The 18,846-nt window shown below is 35.8% G+C and overlaps 6 protein-coding genes across 6 annotated transcripts; 2 read left to right on the top strand and 4 right to left on the bottom strand.

Moving 5' to 3' along the window:
• Positions 1-604: 604 nt before the first annotated feature.
• On the top strand, positions 605-2,774 carry AT4G01760 (Cysteine/Histidine-rich C1 domain family protein). The gene has a single exon (NM_116406.2). It carries the CDS (start codon positions 695-697, stop codon positions 2,696-2,698), a length of 2,004 nt encoding a protein of 667 aa, NP_192085.1. The 5' UTR covers positions 605-694; the 3' UTR covers positions 2,699-2,774.
• Positions 2,775-3,103: 329 nt separating this feature from the next.
• RGXT2 (rhamnogalacturonan xylosyltransferase 2) lies at positions 3,104-5,481 on the bottom strand. The gene is made up of 4 exons (NM_116405.6): positions 4,789-5,481; positions 4,086-4,247; positions 3,784-4,005; positions 3,104-3,677 (listed from the first exon to the last, which is right to left on the bottom strand). The coding sequence occupies exons 1-4, from the start codon at positions 5,293-5,295 to the stop codon at positions 3,465-3,467; spliced, it is 1,104 nt and encodes a 367-aa protein (NP_192084.1). The 5' UTR covers positions 5,296-5,481; the 3' UTR covers positions 3,104-3,464.
• An 891-nt stretch (positions 5,482-6,372) lies between these two features.
• Positions 6,373-8,407, bottom strand: AT4G01740 (Cysteine/Histidine-rich C1 domain family protein; the record flags this gene model as incomplete). The annotated part of the gene is made up of 2 exons (NM_116404.1): positions 6,373-7,928; positions 8,005-8,407. 2 exons carry the CDS (start codon positions 8,405-8,407, stop codon positions 6,373-6,375), a joined length of 1,959 nt encoding a protein of 652 aa, NP_192083.1.
• A 548-nt stretch (positions 8,408-8,955) lies between these two features.
• Positions 8,956-9,541, top strand: AT4G01735 (polyhomeotic-like protein; the record flags this gene model as incomplete). The annotated part of the gene is made up of 2 exons (NM_148190.1): positions 8,956-9,049; positions 9,075-9,541. The coding sequence occupies 2 exons, from the start codon at positions 8,956-8,958 to the stop codon at positions 9,539-9,541; spliced, it is 561 nt and encodes a 186-aa protein (NP_680556.1).
• A 253-nt stretch (positions 9,542-9,794) lies between these two features.
• On the bottom strand, positions 9,795-12,522 carry AT4G01730 (DHHC-type zinc finger family protein; the record flags this gene model as incomplete). Its single annotated transcript, NM_116403.5, has 9 exons — positions 12,208-12,522; positions 11,773-11,886; positions 11,334-11,669; positions 11,170-11,238; positions 11,010-11,081; positions 10,790-10,918; positions 10,620-10,700; positions 10,380-10,550; positions 9,795-10,301 (listed from the first exon to the last, which is right to left on the bottom strand). The coding sequence occupies exons 1-9, from the start codon at positions 12,253-12,255 to the stop codon at positions 9,795-9,797; spliced, it is 1,527 nt and encodes a 508-aa protein (NP_192082.4). The 5' UTR covers positions 12,256-12,522.
• A 752-nt stretch (positions 12,523-13,274) lies between these two features.
• Positions 13,275-17,025, bottom strand: WRKY47 (WRKY family transcription factor). The gene is made up of 6 exons (NM_116402.4): positions 16,659-17,025; positions 16,505-16,576; positions 15,955-16,113; positions 14,887-15,144; positions 14,678-14,791; positions 13,275-14,254 (listed from the first exon to the last, which is right to left on the bottom strand). Exons 1-6 carry the CDS (start codon positions 16,878-16,880, stop codon positions 13,610-13,612), a joined length of 1,470 nt encoding a protein of 489 aa, NP_192081.1. The 5' UTR covers positions 16,881-17,025; the 3' UTR covers positions 13,275-13,609.
• Positions 17,026-18,846: the final 1,821 nt, after the last annotated feature.

The following is an 18,846-nucleotide window of genomic DNA, read 5'->3' as shown; positions in this document are numbered from 1 at the left end:
ACTCATGAGATAGTCACATGATAGAAGCTCCTGGTGTTACAAAGAATTCAACAATATAACCACAAGATCCGGTTTGAAGTTGATTTGGTGAACAATCTCATCGTCGATCATCATTCTGGCGGTTGTATATTGAGTATATGTGGTTGCTCTCCCGATTTCATGATCAAAACGCTGGATCAAACAAATCAAGTTGAATCGCCTTTGGTATCGTCGACGGAGAAACCAAACAAAAGAGAAAGCAAGAAAATTTTCCTTTTGTTTAAACCAAACAATCTATCACAATTAGCCACGTATGCGTTTCTAATGAGTTTCCAAAAACCTAATTTTAGGAACGTTCCTACAATTATTGTTGAATTTTTATTTAATTTAGGCCCACTATTCTCTTAGAAACCAACTAAAAACTATCGATGGACTTGGTCTTAATATCCATATATGGATGGAAAGTTCCGCAGTGTCCGCGAGTCTAATCTAGTTATATTATTTTTAAAAAAAATCTTCTGTCATCACGTACATATAAAACATATTATAAGATTTTTGTGAGACCATCTTCGAGATTAACAAGGACTTCTAAGTGGAGCATTTTTTAGATTAACAAGGACTTTTGAAAAGAGAGAGAAAGAGACTTGAAAAGGAGCTTTGAGATTTCAGATCCAACATTTCTTCTTTTTTCTTCCCAATCTCAAGTTATACGACCATGGACTCTGATGGAGTGTCAGTACCGTTGATCCACGAGCATCTTATGATGCCTTGTAATGATTTGAGGAGAGGTGATTGTTGTGAGCGTTTGGAAGCTATCAGTGATGGCTACTATTGCACAACCTGCGATTTCTTCGTCCACAAGAAATGTGGTGACGAGGCCTCTGAATGCATTGAAAATCCATTTCATTCCAATCACCCTCTTCGGCTTGGTTTTCTTTCTCGTCTTCAGCGCCAACATTGGCTTAAAGTAGTTCGCAGTTGTGATTTATGTGGAAAGAACATCGGGGATCTATTCTATCGTTGTGAGATCTGTGACTTCGACATGGATTTACACTGTGCCAAGTATCCACCACTAGAGGTTATTGACATTCCCGAGATGCATAGCCACAAGCTCAACCTTCTCAAAGATCGGGTCGAGTTTGATTGTGATGCTAAATGTGGGAAGATTGGTTATGGGTTTCCTTACGAATGTCATGAATGTGATTCAAAGTTCCATGTGGATTGCGTAAGGTACTCCTCATCGGAGGAAGTAAAACATCCTTTAGAGGTAAACCACTCTTACCACTCCTTGCACCCTCTTAAGCTCCTCATGGGTCAACCACCAGACTACTCTGATGGAAAATGTCGTCTTTGCGGAAGAAAGATTGATGATAAATTGTTTTATCACTGCTCTTCTTGTAACTTTACCTTGGATATGCGTTGTGTTTTAAATCCACCACCAAAATCTGTTTTGGATTTGAAAACTCATGATCATCAACTCAATCTTCTCCCAAGGCTCATTTTTTTTACATGTAATGCTTGCGGGCTGAATGGAGATCGAAGCCCTTACGCATGTTTTCAATGTGATTTCTTGATCCACAAAGATTGTTTTGGTCTTCCACGCCTCATTAACATCAATCGGCATGATCATCGTATTTCTAGAACTTCTCTTATTGGTATTGTGAATTCTGTATGTGGAGTTTGTCGCCAGAAGGTGGACTGGACTTGTGGGGGTTATTCTTGTCAACGGTGTTCGACCTATATCGCTCATTCAAAATGTGCTACTAGAGAAGATGTGTGGAATGGGAAGGAACTTGAAGGAGTACCTGAAGAAATAGAAGATATAGAGCCATATGTGGTAATAGATGACAACACAATACAACATTTCAGCCACAAAGAGCATTACATGAGGCTCAATGTTAATGGCCTTATGTGTGAGGTGAACAAGCGGTGCAATGCATGCAACCACCCCATCTCTCCTCAATCCTTCTATGGCTGTATGGATTGCGATTTCATCCTCCACCAAAATTGCGCTGGATTTCCTAGAAGGAAATGGCATGTGCTACACAATGAACGGCTTGCTTTAGTCACTAGCGAGGTTAATATTTTCGGGTGTAGTGCTTGTCACAAAATTTTCAATGGTTTTAGATACGAGCATGAGGATACAAAATTAGATGTCCTTTGTGGTTCATTTTCTGAGCCATTTATCCATCCAAGTCATCCTCATCATCCGTTATATTGCATTTCACCTGAGGATGATGAAGTATGCAGTGGCTGTAACGAGAGGAGCTATCATGTGCTTAGATGCATTGAAGACAATTGTGGGTTTATCTTGGATTTTGGTTGCGCCACTTTTCCACAAGTGGTAAAGCATAGAATTGAAGACCAACCTCTTTCTCTATGCTATGGTGAAAAGGCAAGTGGAAAATATTGGTGTGACATTTGTGAAAAGGAAACCAATCCAAACACATGGTTCTACACATGTAAAGATCATCGGGCAAGTTTGCATACATGGTGTGTGCTTGGAGACTTTATGGGGCTCATACCAAAAAGCACAATAGAGCTATGGAACATATCATATGAAGTGGTGCTCAATAATAGTATTTCTCGCCCAATTTGCAGGCACTGTAAGTCGCATTGCATTCCCCCTATTATCTTAAAGAAGATTGGAACCTCAGATCCATACTTTTGTTCTCTGGACTGCATAGAGAGTTTCAAAAGGCTTTGGCGAGCAAAGTGAAGATTGATCGTTAAACCCCATTTTGAAGCCTTACTTATCTCTTTACATGTACATTTTCCTTATGAGTTGCTTTCTTTATGCATTATCTAAGAATCTTGCAATCTCAATTTTTTTTCTTTAGATAAAGAGAGTTTGGCATTTTTATCTTAACTTTTGCAATCTTACTTATCTCTTGCAATCTTACTTATCTCTGTTTTTTTTTCAGTTAGGTTGAATTTTTATTGTTATTTGAATACAGTTTGGCATTTTGTATCCCAGAGAGAATGGAGATGGTTATGAGAAAGCTGAGTTTATCACTGGATAATCTAAAAGTCTCCATCTAAAACCTATGACTATTACCTCTTCGCATCTTTGTTTTTGTGATGTTCTTTAAAGTCTAAATCATTGAATAATAAACAAATAAAAGCCAGATTAGTTATTGTCTGAGTCATGTGCTTGTTTGATAATGAATGCTTGTCATATGTAGTATTTAAGTAGTGCTTGTTTGATAATGAATGCTTGTCATATGTAGTATTTAAGTAGTGCTTGTCATGTGTTCATATAACGTCAAGACATACATCTTGAATCTCATTTGTTTACTCAAGACCAAAATGTACAACTGGACCCTGTTTTCCTCTGTTTCTACTAAACATTACAACTGGATTAACAAAACTCAAGTCATAATGAATTAGTCATATGTAATATAACACTCACGCATACCTTTAAAGATCCCAAAAAGTTCTAAGGAATTTACTCAATGGATCTATCTTTCTTTAGCCATTCGAATTTACTGCAATTTCCCTAATGGAGACTCGAGAGCATGATCATCGACTAGCCATAGACCATAATCTTGGAACCGTCTCATTTTCCTATCGTAACCGATAATGTAGTTATTGTGGACTATGACATGTTTCCCCTTTGTCTCTTTAACCCATGCCGCATCATTGAAATACAATCCTCCTGTTGGAAAAGCTACCTGAGAAAGCAAGTAGAGATCCACCTGCAGAACAAAAGATCACAATCCAACATTTATAACTCATAAGTATATAAGAAGATTCTATGCGTTGATTTTGAAGAAATGGAACGTGGAGGACACAAAAACTAACTTGATGGGCTGTTTTGTTAAGTGCCAAGTTAAAAGCAGGCTGATCATTTGCTTTAAAACGGATGGACTCAGACCAAGCTTGGGACTGAAGTTCCTCACTCCATTTCTTCATTAGAAGCTTTGCACCATTCGTGGGTCGCAAGTAAATCATGCAGCTACATATATAAGTCTCTCCGTTTTGATCCGGCGCTGGTAAATCATGAGAGTGATTCAAAGGCTTTATCTGGCACCAAAATCAACCCGGAAATAAGAGATAAATAAAACACTCTAAATTTTCCAAAGATGGGTGACGAATTCACATACTTGAGGCATATCATCCGTAAAGTACGCGTCATGGCTTCCCTCCAAATACTGAAATGGATCTTGCAACCAAACCATATCAACATCGTTGTACATAACATTGTAACCTAGCTCCAAAATTTGCAAGAGATGTTGTGGCCTTCGAGCTGTGAAGTTGAAGAAACCCTAGTCGGATATGATGAGTAAATTAGTGAAAATATATGTTTTCATTACAAAGAAACAGGGGATACATAATCATTTGGATTTGATCAAGATCCGAAAGAAAAATGACTGCTACTACATCCACAGGTTGACCATCTTTTGTTATTTTATTAGAGGATCAACCATTTGGGAATAATGTCCCACATCGGAAACTGGGCAAAGATCTTAAAGTGTACCACATAGAAAAGGATATGGACCAATCCATTCATTGTCAATTGGTTTTGTGTTGGAACCTCATAATTTAATACTAAACACTTCTCAAAACAAAAATCTTATAGACTACTCAATTTTATGATCCCAGTAATCACTCAGAGCTAATCAAGAACATCCAAGATCTAAGTATGATGAAGGCGTGGTTAAGGAATCCCATGACCAAAATGTAATGGTATCTATAGTAATATATGCAAGTCACATTAGCCAATCTACTCATTGCGAGTATATAAGCCATTTCCAGCTAGATCTCAGTAACTGAAAGCTAAAGATATCTCAAAGGGGAAAAGTTTACCTGGGAACCGAAACTGTATGCGGTTTTAGAATCGAGCGCTGGAGGAATAAGAACGGCGTGGCCAGGCCACTTTTCGTTGACTTTATACAGAGTAATGTAATCCTCAGCGATCACAAGGACTTTTTCTTGATGCTTCTGTCTAGAAACACTAATCAACCAGTTGTTGAGAAAAGGCAAGAATGGTGAGCTCACGGCGCAGACGATCACAGTGCCGTTCGTGGCGACAAACTTAGCTGCCTGAGCAAGGGTATAGTTACGCCATTCAGATTTGGCATGCGGAGACAAAGAAGAAGCATAAGAAGGAGAAGAGACTTTGTTCGGAAATAGCAACAAAGGAGATCCGGGCCAAGGTAAGAATACACCGAGGAGAAGGAAGAGAGCGAGAAGGACAAGGAGGAGACCGTTGCGGCTAAGGAGAAAGATGGGACGGTTTGAGATTGAAGAATAAGAACGAGGAGAAGAAGAGAATGGTCGTTGTTGGTGAAGGGTCTGTTGTTTCTGCGCCATTGTTGTAGCAACAGAGCAACAAGATTTGCAGAGAGACTTTCACAAGCTTGAATCGGATTCAAGATAGAGAAATATATATTAGAAAAGTCAAAGTTTCTTCGTAGCACTTTAAGTAGCACACACGAAATTAATTAAACTTGTATAATACCTAGCTATCGTGAACTTCTTCATTACTTTACACTTATGATAATGAATCTTAAATAAGACAGAAGTTGCCAGTCCTAATCAACTTATTAAGATCACAACTTGCACAATTCTTTGACAAAAAAAAAAAAGAACAACTTGCACAATGAAGCCAATTTTGACGCCAAGTATATTAAGGTCAACTTGGAGTATTACTTTTCAATGATTTTAAGATGAGTTAACACGCAAGAAAAATTCACGTTATTTCTTAAAAAAAAAAAAAAATTAGAATGTGGAGTCAACTCAACAAAATTATGTTTGCCTACCGAAAATTCAAAAATTGTATTGGAACTAAATTTAAAATTGATTAATAATTTTCATTTGTGTCTTTTAGTTTTAAACGATGAGAATGAGTTTTGTTATTTAAAAGTTTTTAAAGAAAAATGGCTACTACTACTACAACATCTACAATTTGACCATCTATTGTTATTTGTAAGATCAACCGTGGATTTACTAAACACAGCTCAAAACCGAAACCTTAAGGTCTACATAAACTTATGATCCGAGTCAACGGTCAGAGCTAATCAACGAACATCCAAAATCGAAGTTTGTTCTAGGATATTGCTTCTAGATGGACAATAAAATGAAGAAGGATATTGCTTCCTTTTATATAGATAGATTGCTGCTCCAGCTTTTATGAAGCAATATCCTTCTTCATTTATGCACAATGTAACCTAAATATACCTTATGAACAGACAAGACCGATAGTAGTGTGTTCTTCATTTTCTAAGGTGATGTTTTATAATAGAAAACGAAAGGCATAACACGTTTGAAACAGCTAGATCATATCGAACTAAAACTGCAAGATTCTTAGATAAATAATACATTAAGGAAATCAACTTATAATGGTACAAGAAATCTAAAAGAGAACCCCATTCCCTAGACATCTTGCTTTCAGATGCATAGAATAGAGCAAAAGTATTCATCTGAGGTTCCAAGTCTTTTCAAGATGATAGGAAAAATGCAATGCAACTTACACGAGATGCAAAATGGACGAGATGTACTTTTATTGAGCCCCACCTCAACTGATTTGCCCGCACTCTCTAGCGTGCTTCCCGGCATGAGCTCTAAAAAGCTGCAAAATGGACGAGATACAATATTGTTGAGCAGCACCTCAGATGAATTGCTCGCACTCTTGAGTGTGCTTCCCGGCATGAGCCCTGAAAAGTCTCCAAGCACACAACTTGTATGTAAACTAGCACGTTGGTCTTTACACGTGTAGAACCATATCTCTGGATCGGCTTTGGCTTCACAAATGTCACACCAACATATACCACTAGCCTTTTCACCATAGCATAGTGAGAGAGGATGATCGTCAACTCTATGCTTTACCACTGGTGGTAGAGTAGCGCAATTGAAGCATATTAAATGATTACATTCATATTCAACGCACACGAGCATTCCATATTTGAACTTGTAACAACCATTGCAGAATATTTTTCCGTAAGGTAAAATGCAATATAAGGGATGATCGGGATGACTTGGATGGAAAAATGGCTCAGAAATTGAACCGCACCGAACATCGAATGATTTATACCCTTGCTGGTACCTGAAACCATTGGACCATCTCTCACAAGCATAACACTTAAAGACTTCAGTCTCATTAGTAACTAGAGTAAGACGTTCATTGTGTAGCACATGCCATTTCATTCTAAGAAATCCAGCGCAGTTTTGGTGGAGAATGAAGTCACAATCCATACAACCGTAGAAAGATTGGAGACAGATTGGATGGGTGCATGCGCTGCACCGCTTGTTGTCATCACAAAGAACACTATTAACGTGGAGTCTTAGGTAATGCTCTTTGTGGCTGAAATGTTGTATTGTATTGTCATCTATTACCACATATGGCTCTATATCTTCTATTTCTTCGGGTACTCCTTCGAGTTCTTTTCCGTTCCACACATCTTCTCTAGTAGCACATAGGGAATGAGCGGCATAGCCAGGACACCTCGGACAAGAAAAACCTCCACAAGTCCAATCCACCTTCTGGCGACAAACTCCACATACCGAATTAACAACACCAAGAACAGAAGTTCGAGAGACGCGGTGATCATGCCGATTAATGTTTATGACACGAGGAAGATGAAGACAGACTTGATGGATCATAAAGTCACATTGAACACATATGTAAGGGCTTCGGTCGCCATTCAAACCGCAAGCACTACATAAAAAAGAACGGAGACTTGGGAGCAGGGTGAGTTGGTGGTCATGAGCTTTCAAATTCCAAAGATATCGTTGTGGTGGATTTAAAACACAAGACATATCCAAGGTGAAATTACACAAAGAACAATGATAAAACAATCCAACTTCAATTTCTTTTGCGCATAGACGACATTTTCGGTCAGAATAATTCGGTAGTTGACCAGTGTGAAGCTTAAGAGGGTGCAAGGAGTGGTAAGAGTGGTTTACCTCTAAAGTGTGATTTACCTCTGGCGGATGCCATACGCAATCTTTGTGGAAGAATAAATCGCATTCATAACATTTGTATGGAAACCCATTAATCATTAGTGCCACACTTAGCATCACAGTCAAACTGGATCAGCTCCTTGAGAAGGTTGAGCTTGTGGTGATGCGTCTTGGAAATGTTAATAACCTCTGGTGGTGGATACTTGGCACAGTATAGATCCATGTCGAAGTCACAGATCTCACAACGATAGAATAGATCCCCGATGTTCTTTCCACATAAATCACAGTCATGGCTATTTCCTCTAGTACTTAGAAGCTGAAGAGTGTGATTGGGGTGAGATGGATGCTCGATATATTCGGAGGACTCGCCACATTTCTTGTGGACGAAAATATCACAGATTTTGCAGTAATAACCATCACAAATAGATTCAAAACGGCCACAGCAATCACCTCTTCTCAGATCATTCCAAGGCATCATACGATGCTTGTGGATCAACGGCATTAACACTCCTTCGGAATCCATGGTCGTAAACTACAAGATTTTGAAGAAGAAGAAAATAGGTTGAATCTAAAAAAGTATATACTTCAAGATTTGGAAGAAGAAAAAGGTTGGATCTGAAATCTCGGGTTTCTTTCTCTCTCAAAAGTCAAAAGTCAAAAGTCTTCTCCGTTGATCTCAACGATGCTCTTATAATATTTCATTAACAATAATGATAGTATGATACTGACAAGTGACAATATATATATCACTAATCATTATTAAAATGAACCACTTGTAACTTGTAAGAAATAGTCAATTTTTTTATTCTTTAGTGTGACAATCGGCATGATCCATAATTTTTAATTCTTCACAGCTTGCAGTTAAGATGAAGCAAGCCATGGAGGAGGAGCATTATGGTCAACTATATCATCAGTCTCTTGGACAGAACAATGATATTTCAGTGGTTCCTATGGAGACGTACCAACAAGACGATGTTCTGTTTATGACAATGAACCAAACCAAAGAGCCACCACACTTGACTCATAAAGAACCGCAGCAACCTTGTGCATCAGAATTATGGTTATGGAAACATGGCTGAGAACCAGAACCAGTTTTGTAGACAAGAGACTGATCCTTCACTCTCGGCTCAAGCCATGGGGGAGCATCAGCGGATTGGAACCTCTGGTCCATACTTGGATTGATTTTGAAGGTTTAGTAGAAGACACAGATCCCTCACAACTTCCAATGGAGCTTCAAGAAGAATACATATTGGATCATCAAGATCAACACTTCTCAATGGAGCAACAACAAAACAAGATTATTGGACAAGCCACACATCTCTCTTCACAGCTTCCAGTTATGATGAATCAAGCCATAGATGAACGACATTGCTGTCAGCCATATCATCAAAACAATGATCTTTCAGTCGTTCCTATGGAGACTCAACAACAACACAATGTGGTTGGAAACTTGGCTTCTCAACAACAACTTGAGGAACAAAACAATGTTCCGGTGATGACTATGAATCAAACCACAGAACAGCAGCAACCTTGTGAAACAGCCACTACTCACAACGAATTGTTTCAAGAGATGGATCCAGAGATTGCTAGTTTATTACTTGTACAAAACACAACAGAAGAAGATGCTAAGTTTATGGCTTCATTAGGAAACTTTTAGTTTAAAATTCCATTCGTTTCTTTATGCGTTCATTAGTAGAGTGTTATGTCCTACTTTTTAATTTTAATAAATAACCACATTTTTGCATCTCATGATGAACATATTTATATATATACTCGGTATAAAGTTGAACAAGAGGAGGCAAAAGTTTAAGCAGATCTTAAATATTTCTCAGAGACTGAGAACAAACAACCAGAAAGTAAGTAACAGAGTTAATGCACAACACCCAAAAATACAGTTTTTTTTTTTTTTTTTATCTTGGTGATGCTTCACTTCCATCTTGTTTTATCACAGAACATAAAACCTGTCTTGAGATGTAACTTTCCAGCTCCCTAGAGACTTCAGTTAGCTTCAAGTCAAAGTTAGTTCTGTATTTTTGCTTCGGCGAAGGCACAGTTGAAGATGAAGAGCCTGAGAACCTTCTTCGTGGGCTTGAGAATCTTCCAGGTGAAACCTGAAGCTTTACTGCTGCAGTTGTTGATGGTTGCAACACAGTGTTGTTATTGTCAGGATCTAACAAAAGTCCGAATTTGGTCTCTAATGGAAGTGGCTTAAGTGAATTTTCTTCAGTCCCGGAAACTGGTTTCGTCTTCCTCAGTCTTTCCTTTGCTTTCTCAGCTGCTTGTAGAGCCTTTTCACTGCTTAATGTTATCAGTTTCCATGGGTTTATGCTTACATGAAACCCCGGTTTCTTGTTGATCAGCGTGGAAGAAGGTGACTGTTCATCTCCTTCTATTTTTATGGATAGTCTCTGCTGATTCTGTTAAAACACAAAATATAATCTTTGAGAGTCCTTAAAAGTGACAACAATACAAGGAGAAATGAGAAGTTGAATCACCTCATTTGCTTTCCTGCACATAAACTTGGAGATAAACGTTGGTCTTAATCTTTCAGGCGAATCAAAATCTGAGCTTTCATCTGAAGACGAATCTAATTCATCAAAAGGGTCCACTTCTGTAAATTGATTCTCCTCCTTCATCGCTAATATGTAGTCATATGTTCTCATCCCCTGCAAATGTTTGATACTACTTGTCAAATAAAGAACTCTAAATCAAATTCATTCACCTGTAAGAGTTACCTTTCTTATGAGAACTACATGGAAGAGGAAAAGCTGCCCCATGGCGGCTGAGCCATAAGCCGTGAACAAGACCAAGATAATCTGTAAGAGGACAAAACATCATAAACTCATAAACAAAAAGAAGCTACGTAGATGTCATGAGGAAGCAGCATATGTATATGAAACTTTACAGATATTGTAGCAAGAGCCCATTGAGGGAACTCTACATAAAGCCTTCTCTTCAATTCCATTTCCATTCCTTTCTTGTCCACAAAACATCTGACAAATACGGCAAGAGCTGTTCCACCTTCTATTATTAGCTGTTGCAACAAAAGCAAGTCTATATCATTGTTTCAATGAACAAGAACTTTTAAGGTTTACGTTTCAAGTAGTTGAGAGAGCAACACACACCATAAGCAAGACGAAAACCATCAGGAGTATAAACGTCGTGTAATTCTTTTTCCCAACGCAGTTATTAAGCCACTGAATACACCAAATACACACAAAGATTAGCAGTTTCAAAAACTCAGAAACTGTAAGATTCAGGTGGAAAGAACCCCCAAAACCTTACCCTACAATGGTGATCAAACCCTTCGACACACCGGTTACATGTCCTGCAATGCTTACTGCTGCGTTTAACCTAAGCAAAACACACAAAGAAACGTCTAAATAAGTCCTAGCTTTTAAATAAAAGTGATTGCTAATGTAAATACTAGTGAAGAAAAGAAAGCAAACCTCTAAATCACAAAGTGAACAATAAGAGATATCATCTTCCTCTTTAGGATCAGGTGTAACAGAATCATCATCTTTCATAACAAGTGGAAATGGAAGAAGTGGTTCTAGCTGCACACTGCTTTTCCATGGATCCAGATAAGTTCTTCTAAGAAAATTCCTTAAGATTTTCCTCTCTAATCTCCTGAAAAACCTCACAACAACTTGACTCAGAACAACCTTGACTCTCAGCTTCATCAAGACCCCTTTGGATTTATCCTTTCTCTTTTTCTTAGCACTAGTCTTATCCGTGGGATCAATCGCAGTACACCTAACGAATAAAACTATAACCGAAACCGCCTGAAACACAAAAAAAATCCTCAATAAACTCAGCACATGGTTCTTCAAGATTCTGTTACAAGAAGAGAAGTTAAACAAATGCAACTTCTTGAGCTTTACTTACCACAGAGGAGAAAACCGAAAGAAGCGCGATAACAGCTATTCGATTCCCCAAGAAAAACCCGAGGAATACATAAAAGGCTGCCACCAGAACACTATATATAACAGCTCCCACAATCTGCACAAAGCAGTAACACATCTTAAGTTTTAGTAACCAAAATCAAAAGAAGAGGAACAAAAAGTCAAGATTTTGAAGTAGTTTTTCCCAATTACGCAGCTTACACTAGCTAATCAAGAAACTCTAGAAACTAACTACACCTGGAAACATATAGATCAGCACACTGATTCAGCTCATGAAACACATAAATCGATAGATCAACCCAAAAATTGAGAGATTCTCCACACAGAAACAAATACCGGAAGATTTGCAAATAAAGTAAGAAACTTTTACAAATAAATCTTAAAAATAAGCTGAAGAAGTGGGTTCTGATTTTGAAACCTGTAAAGGGTGTAATGGTCGTTGCCAGCCATGGCGTCTTCTCGTCATTGTAACTTGAAAAAACTTTGATTTTTCAGATCTTCAAGGAAGAAGAAATCTCTGCTAAATCAATCAATATCTTCATGAGTCCATGGTCACTCCTCTCAGCTACGGAGATTTACAGAGACTGGTTTTATTCAAAGGGATTAATAATTAATAATGAAAGTTTGTGTTTACTTTCTGAATTTATTTTTTTCCAGTTGTTTTGATTTTTATTTTTGTTTGTATTAGAAGAAGAGAGAGACCAACGGTCGGGTTTTCAAATTTTGAAGTAACGCTCGGATCTACTTTACTCTTTGGTGATTCTTGAGCTCTTTTAACGTGACTAATTTAAATTGGCCCATTTATGTTTATTGGGCCTAATTCGGCCTCCTTTGCATTTTATGGGCCACGTTTTCTATTTTAGATGTTAAAGGTTGAAGTAGTTGTGTTAAAGTGGCCTCCTTTCTCAAGTTTTATTTAACACATTTTACATATGTGACAATTGTCACTAGGAAAATATACACTGGCAGAGCCGGTTAAACCGACGATTTGGTATATATCAGCGACCTTGTTGTTCTTTAGTTTCTTTGTATTTTGTTCATATACACAATATCGTGTACGCTTTGTAATCATTGGCAACAACTATCAACAACTAAATTATAAATATTTAGTAATCATTGACAGTAACTTGTGGTAGGTTATACTCATACCGATTTAGTTGTGGTTGACAATAACAAATTTCACTGATTCATCGCTAATTAAAATTTAAAATACTAAAAGAAATCAGCTTAGTTACTACAATTGTTTCATATATATATATATATATATATATATATATATATATATATATATATATATATATATATATATATAATAATTGAGCTAACAACTACAAAATCGAACAATCATTGTTATGGTCTTTGACAACTGCGAAACGAACAATAAATCTAATACAGTACTGATCCTTGTCGTTGTTATATTTGATACCTCTCATGATATCTTATTCAGTAGATATAACAAAAAATGTTACTCATATAGTCATATTATATAGTTACATTGTAATATATTAATATATCATACAGGCATGCATGTTCTTTTTTAACATAATATATATTTAAGATGTATACATATACAGAGTATGATTCATAAGAAGTAGGAAAAATAAAACCTACACCCCTCGTTCTTAACATAGAAGAAAAAAAAACGATAGCCAAAATCGTGTAAACCTGTAAAAAAAAAACCTATAATAGCTCTCTCTCTCTCTCAGTGATCTCCATATCATTCATATATAATGTACACCAAAAAAAAACTTAAGATACGCATAATGTATAATATGTGTGTGTAATATATAATAAGATAACATATAATAATGGTAGTAAAATTAGTTTGTAGAGAAAGTGGTGCAAGACTGAGGAAGCTGTGGCGAATCTCCGTTACTACTCCCTCCACTTTTTGCATCAACCTTGTTATCATTAATATCAGTATTATTATTGTTGTCGTTATTACCTCCTCCGATAATGTTTGAGATCGCGGCCGCAAGTGCCGCCGTGAAGTTCGGATCCATCGCAATCGCAGCCCTAACTGAATCGACCATTTCACGTGGTGGGGCTTGTGGGCCAAACAAATTAGGTATTAATAACTGCTGGTTATTATTATTCATAGACCTAATTTGATTAGCGTTTGGTAAAAACGCGGCGGGACCATACTGGCTTAGAAACTGCGGTGGCGGTTGTAGCGGTCGAGGTGGGTTGGTGAGGTCTAAGGTTATGGTGGGGAAAGGAGCTGAGGCAGAGAGTGTTGCGATTGTGGAGGTGTATGGGAAGTTATGGTAGAAGGATGATGATGACGTGGCGGAGGGGCTAGAGAGTGTTTGGTGGAGGTTGCTGGAGGAGGAGCCTGATAAGAGCATGGCTGCTGCGGCGGAGGTGGTTGCAGCCATGGCTGTGGCTGACGGGGGAAGAGGATGGTTATGGTTTCCTTCGTACGTTGTTGTCAAGATAGTTGTATCCTCCGCGCATCGTTGGACCTATTTACATTCAAATAAACATTTTAAATCATTTTGTTACGTAAAACAATAAAGTTTTCTTTAAGAATAAATATGTCGCATTCTAGTTTTGGTTTTTCATAAGTAAAAGATTTTGTTAGAAAGGGATTTAGTAAAGCCTTTCTAAATTTAGAATTATTTTCTATACTCTTCTTAAAACTTTCTAAATCTGTTGTATGAAGGACTTTAATAAGGTTTTATGGTATTGCTCTAAATCAATACTTCTAAAGGATACGTAATATAATCGGTTATATTAGTGTTGTTATTATGTCAATTTTTATATTCAAAGCTACATGTTGACGAAAAGAACCAATACTATATACGTTAATCAATACAAAATTCTAATACCAAATTTTTTTTTCTATAATTATGATAACATTTTCTCATATATATAGTTATACTAACCTGTTTACGGACAGGACATCCAACGGCCATGGTGCAACGATAATAAGCGCGAGGACATGGATTCCCTTTCGCCATTTTCTGACCGTATTTTCTCCATTGACATCCGTCATTTACCTATATTATATATTAATATTGATTCAATTTTCATAACTCATATATATATGTAAGGTTAAACGAATCAAAAAAATTAGTAACTTATAGAAAGTTACCGTAGTGGCATCAGATCTAGCTCTAACGGAAACCCTAGCTTTTCTATAGGGTAATTGATCATGAGGGTTTTGTTGTTCTTCATGATTAGTACTCTTGTTTTGGTCTATTCGAGGAGTTTTTGGTGATCCTCGGTGCATATCACGACCATCCACGTCGTCTGGAGACCGTCGTTTCAAGGTGGTGGCCGGAGTTTCATGGTTCATATCCTTTGGTCTTCTGTTCTCTAGAGCTTGTGAGGAACCAGCTTGAGGTACATCCTTTTTGCCAAACAAAAATTTGCAAGAAAGATGTGTCAGTTTTATAAGAAAATTGAAAGAAAAAGACGTTGAAATTTACCCAAAATCATACCGTAGTATCGGTAATTAATTTGATCAAGTAACCTCATAATATATATAGTACCGATAGACCCAAAGACAAGATAATAAATATAAACACACACATAATAATAGACATTTGATAACCTACCACATATGCATTCACATATGGACGTATTAAACTATTAAAATTCTAAGGCAAAGACTCATATATGATGCATCTACAGATTGTGGACAAACAAAATATGATGCATATACAGGAACATACCTAACTATAAACAAATAACTTATCGTTTGTAGCTTCTGAAAACAAAAGGTTTTTTCTAGTTTGAAATATCTTAGTCCGAAATTTGATTTTCCATTTAATATTAAGTTATGAAACATTTTTTTCTTGACCAAGTCATTGGCTAGCTATTTATTTCATCTTCTTCATATTTTATCAAATAAAAGCTGCACGTATTTATTCGTCTTATGACTTTCAATCTGGGCATTTAAGATGAAAATTATGAATTCATTACATAACTAAACTACATCCATTATTTACGCATATTACACATAGTTTTAAAATTTTAATTGCTTTCGAGAAAAACAAAACTAATAGATCACTTTAAATTTTCAAAACCAGATAAATCGAACACTAAAACCTAAGCTAATCTCGGTGCCACATAAAAAAGACAAATATACAATTTATTTTTTAATAAACCGAAATGTTGATATATATTTTATTATCATTTTTATGATTTTATCAAGTACCTCATGTTGTTTATGATGAAGACCTTCCACTTGTGTTTGTCTTGCTAACAAAACTCTTCTTTGGAGGTCGTTGTAACTCTCACTGACCTCATCTAATAAATGCTTCAGTTTGTGATTCTCCTCGTGAAGCCTCTCTAGCTCCAACTTCAGTCTACTAATCTGCAAATTGTTTAATAATCATAACCGTAACTATAAAAGTATAAATCAAACAATTTTTTTTTTCATTAAAAACAACCTACAGTTTTATATACGGAACTAAATTAAAGATTACAAAAAAGAAAAGAATTAAATATGTGTATATACATAAATGAATATGCGCATTTAGATAAACTCACATGATCGGGTAATCAAGTGTGTGTGTGTGTCCACACAACAAAAATTACCATCCGATTATTTTGTTGACAAATACAAATAGTTTTTTTTTTAAGTAACAAATACAAATAGTTTGTATATAAGTGAATTATTCTTAATACAAACACTGAAATTATGTTACCACAGGATACTCTGAAATTCTATCAAAGAGAAAAAATAACAATTTAGAAATACTTACTTGAGTTTTGGTTTTGTCATCGCCATCATTGCTTGATGTTCCATGACATGAATTTACCAAACCTAATCCATCCTATTATGCCATGAATTTTATGTAATTAAGTTATAACGTCCAAACATATATTTGTATTCATATCTATAATTTAAAAACTTACATTAAAACCAGATGATCCAACGATCGTCGTTGTTCTCACATGACCAAGATCAAACGGCTGACTTTTAGCAGCGAAGAAATCAACTTCTTTGATAGACGACTCGTGATGACGTTCCACCGGAGACTCGTTCGGTTGATGATCCTTTGAGTCAGAATCTCCGTGGAGAAATTCTCCTGAGTGTAAGAACGCAATTTCACGGCGATCTTGAATATGTTCTTCCATTTGCAGACAAAGAGAGATAGATAGAGATAGAGAGAAGAAAAAGAAAAAAAAGAGAGTCCCTTTATATAAAGACTAAATTTATGAGGATAAGTTGTGTAAAGTCTTAGCTAAAGGTTTCCATTTTCAACGAGAAATCACTCTTTTGTCAAATGTTACACATACAAATAAATGACCAAGCAACTGTTGGGAATATTATATTAGAAGGTTGGTAATTTCCGAAATTGCATAATGATTTAGTTTATACTAATTACGTAAATTATGCGAAAATGCCAATTTTATCTAATCAATTCTTATGACATACATAAAACGAAAATTTACAGCGTTGCATTTAAAATTTATATTTGATATTTATATTTTATGTGCTCAAACATTTGATATATATGTTGAAAATTATTTATGATAAGTATCAGTCTGACTCTTTCTTTTGCCTTTTAAAATAGGAAGATCTTGAGTGGTTCTTAAATGTCAGATTTGATCTCAATATTATAAGTATGTCTTTATTGTTATTTTGTTTTCTTTCTAATTTTGTTTAGAACTGGTATAAAATTTGGATACTTGCAGCCAGAATATAATTGAGAAAATGCCTTGAGATGGATAAATTCCTCGATATATAGCGTCATAAATGTACACGTGTTAAATAACCAGGGTAAGATAGAAAAAAGTGACGTGTAAATCGGCGATAAATGTCGAGCGGAATTAATTTAATTGTTAACAGTGACGGATTTCCGTTAAGTGGCCGTTAGTAAGAAAGTTGACGGAGAAAGACGACGTGAGTGAGACTCAGTAAAAGACGAGCAGCGTTGTCCTGAAGTCAACGGAGTTGACGGCACGGCATAACGGTGGCACTAAAGGACGGTGAAGAAACGTTAAAGAGAGTGGGACCCACACAAGGAAGAATGGGACCCACATAGGGAAGAAAAAGAACCTAATCTCTCCAACTTGGACCATTCATTGAAACCGGAGCTAACTACCAAAGTCTTAAACTCGTCATTTATTTTGCCTTTTTCTTAAAAATTTAAAATAGTTAATAATAATACTATAGTTTTTTTTTTCTAAACTAATAATCAGAATTTCTGAATCTGTCATCGTCAACAAGCTCAGTGTAGACCGTCGTGCAAGGTCATTTGAATATATTTATATAGATATCATGATTTTGGGTTAGTTATTTGAGATTCAGATTTGATATCTTTAATGATTCGTTTTATAATTATAAACATAAAATTTATATACTTGTTCAGTAGTCAGTACTATATATACAGAGTCTTAGATTTCACAATATTAGTTTACATATATATATTTATAATGTTATTACGTGATTTTTCCACATTAAAAATGTATATCTGATTATGATAACTTTTCAGGTTTTATTTGGAAATTAATATCATATAAATAATTAATTTCAAAAGAGAACTTGTTTGTTTGTTTTGTTAAATAGCATTTTGGATTTTGTTTTGTTTAAGATATAAACCTGAGAAGAATAAGGTCTTGAATGTTTTGTAGATTTTGTAAGAGTTTTTGGATTTTGTTTTTCAAAAACTTATTTTCATAACAATCAAGATTTTAAAATTTTGGTTTCCCTACAATTTGAAAAACTATTTTGTTGTAATTTTCCATTCATGATTTTAGTTTTTTAGTTTTTCTAAAATTTAGGGAATCTAGTTTTTACTCCATCAACGTTATTTTTCTCAAAAACTAAAAACTAATTTTTTGAAGTTTTTAAAACAAAAATATATTAACAAAAATCTAAAACTAAAATCTAAAATCTAGAAACTAAAATCAAAATCCAAAAACTGAATCGAAAATCAGCATCCATTCAGGGCCTAAATCTTTTGGTTGGAAATTGACATATAAATCTCTTTAGTTAGATCAACATTTTAGCTAAGGATATATTTTACCAGATTTGGACCATCCTAAAGGCTACTATATTTATTGGCGCTGAAATATTTGCTCCTTGATTGTTTATTCT

The sequence above is a fragment of the Arabidopsis thaliana genome, chromosome 4 (genome assembly GCF_000001735.4).
Source record: "Arabidopsis thaliana chromosome 4, partial sequence".
NCBI classification, from domain to species: Eukaryota; Viridiplantae; Streptophyta; class Magnoliopsida; order Brassicales; family Brassicaceae; genus Arabidopsis; species Arabidopsis thaliana.
The sequence above is the reverse complement of the archived record's forward strand: the minus strand, read 5'-3'. Positions and strand labels throughout refer to the sequence as shown.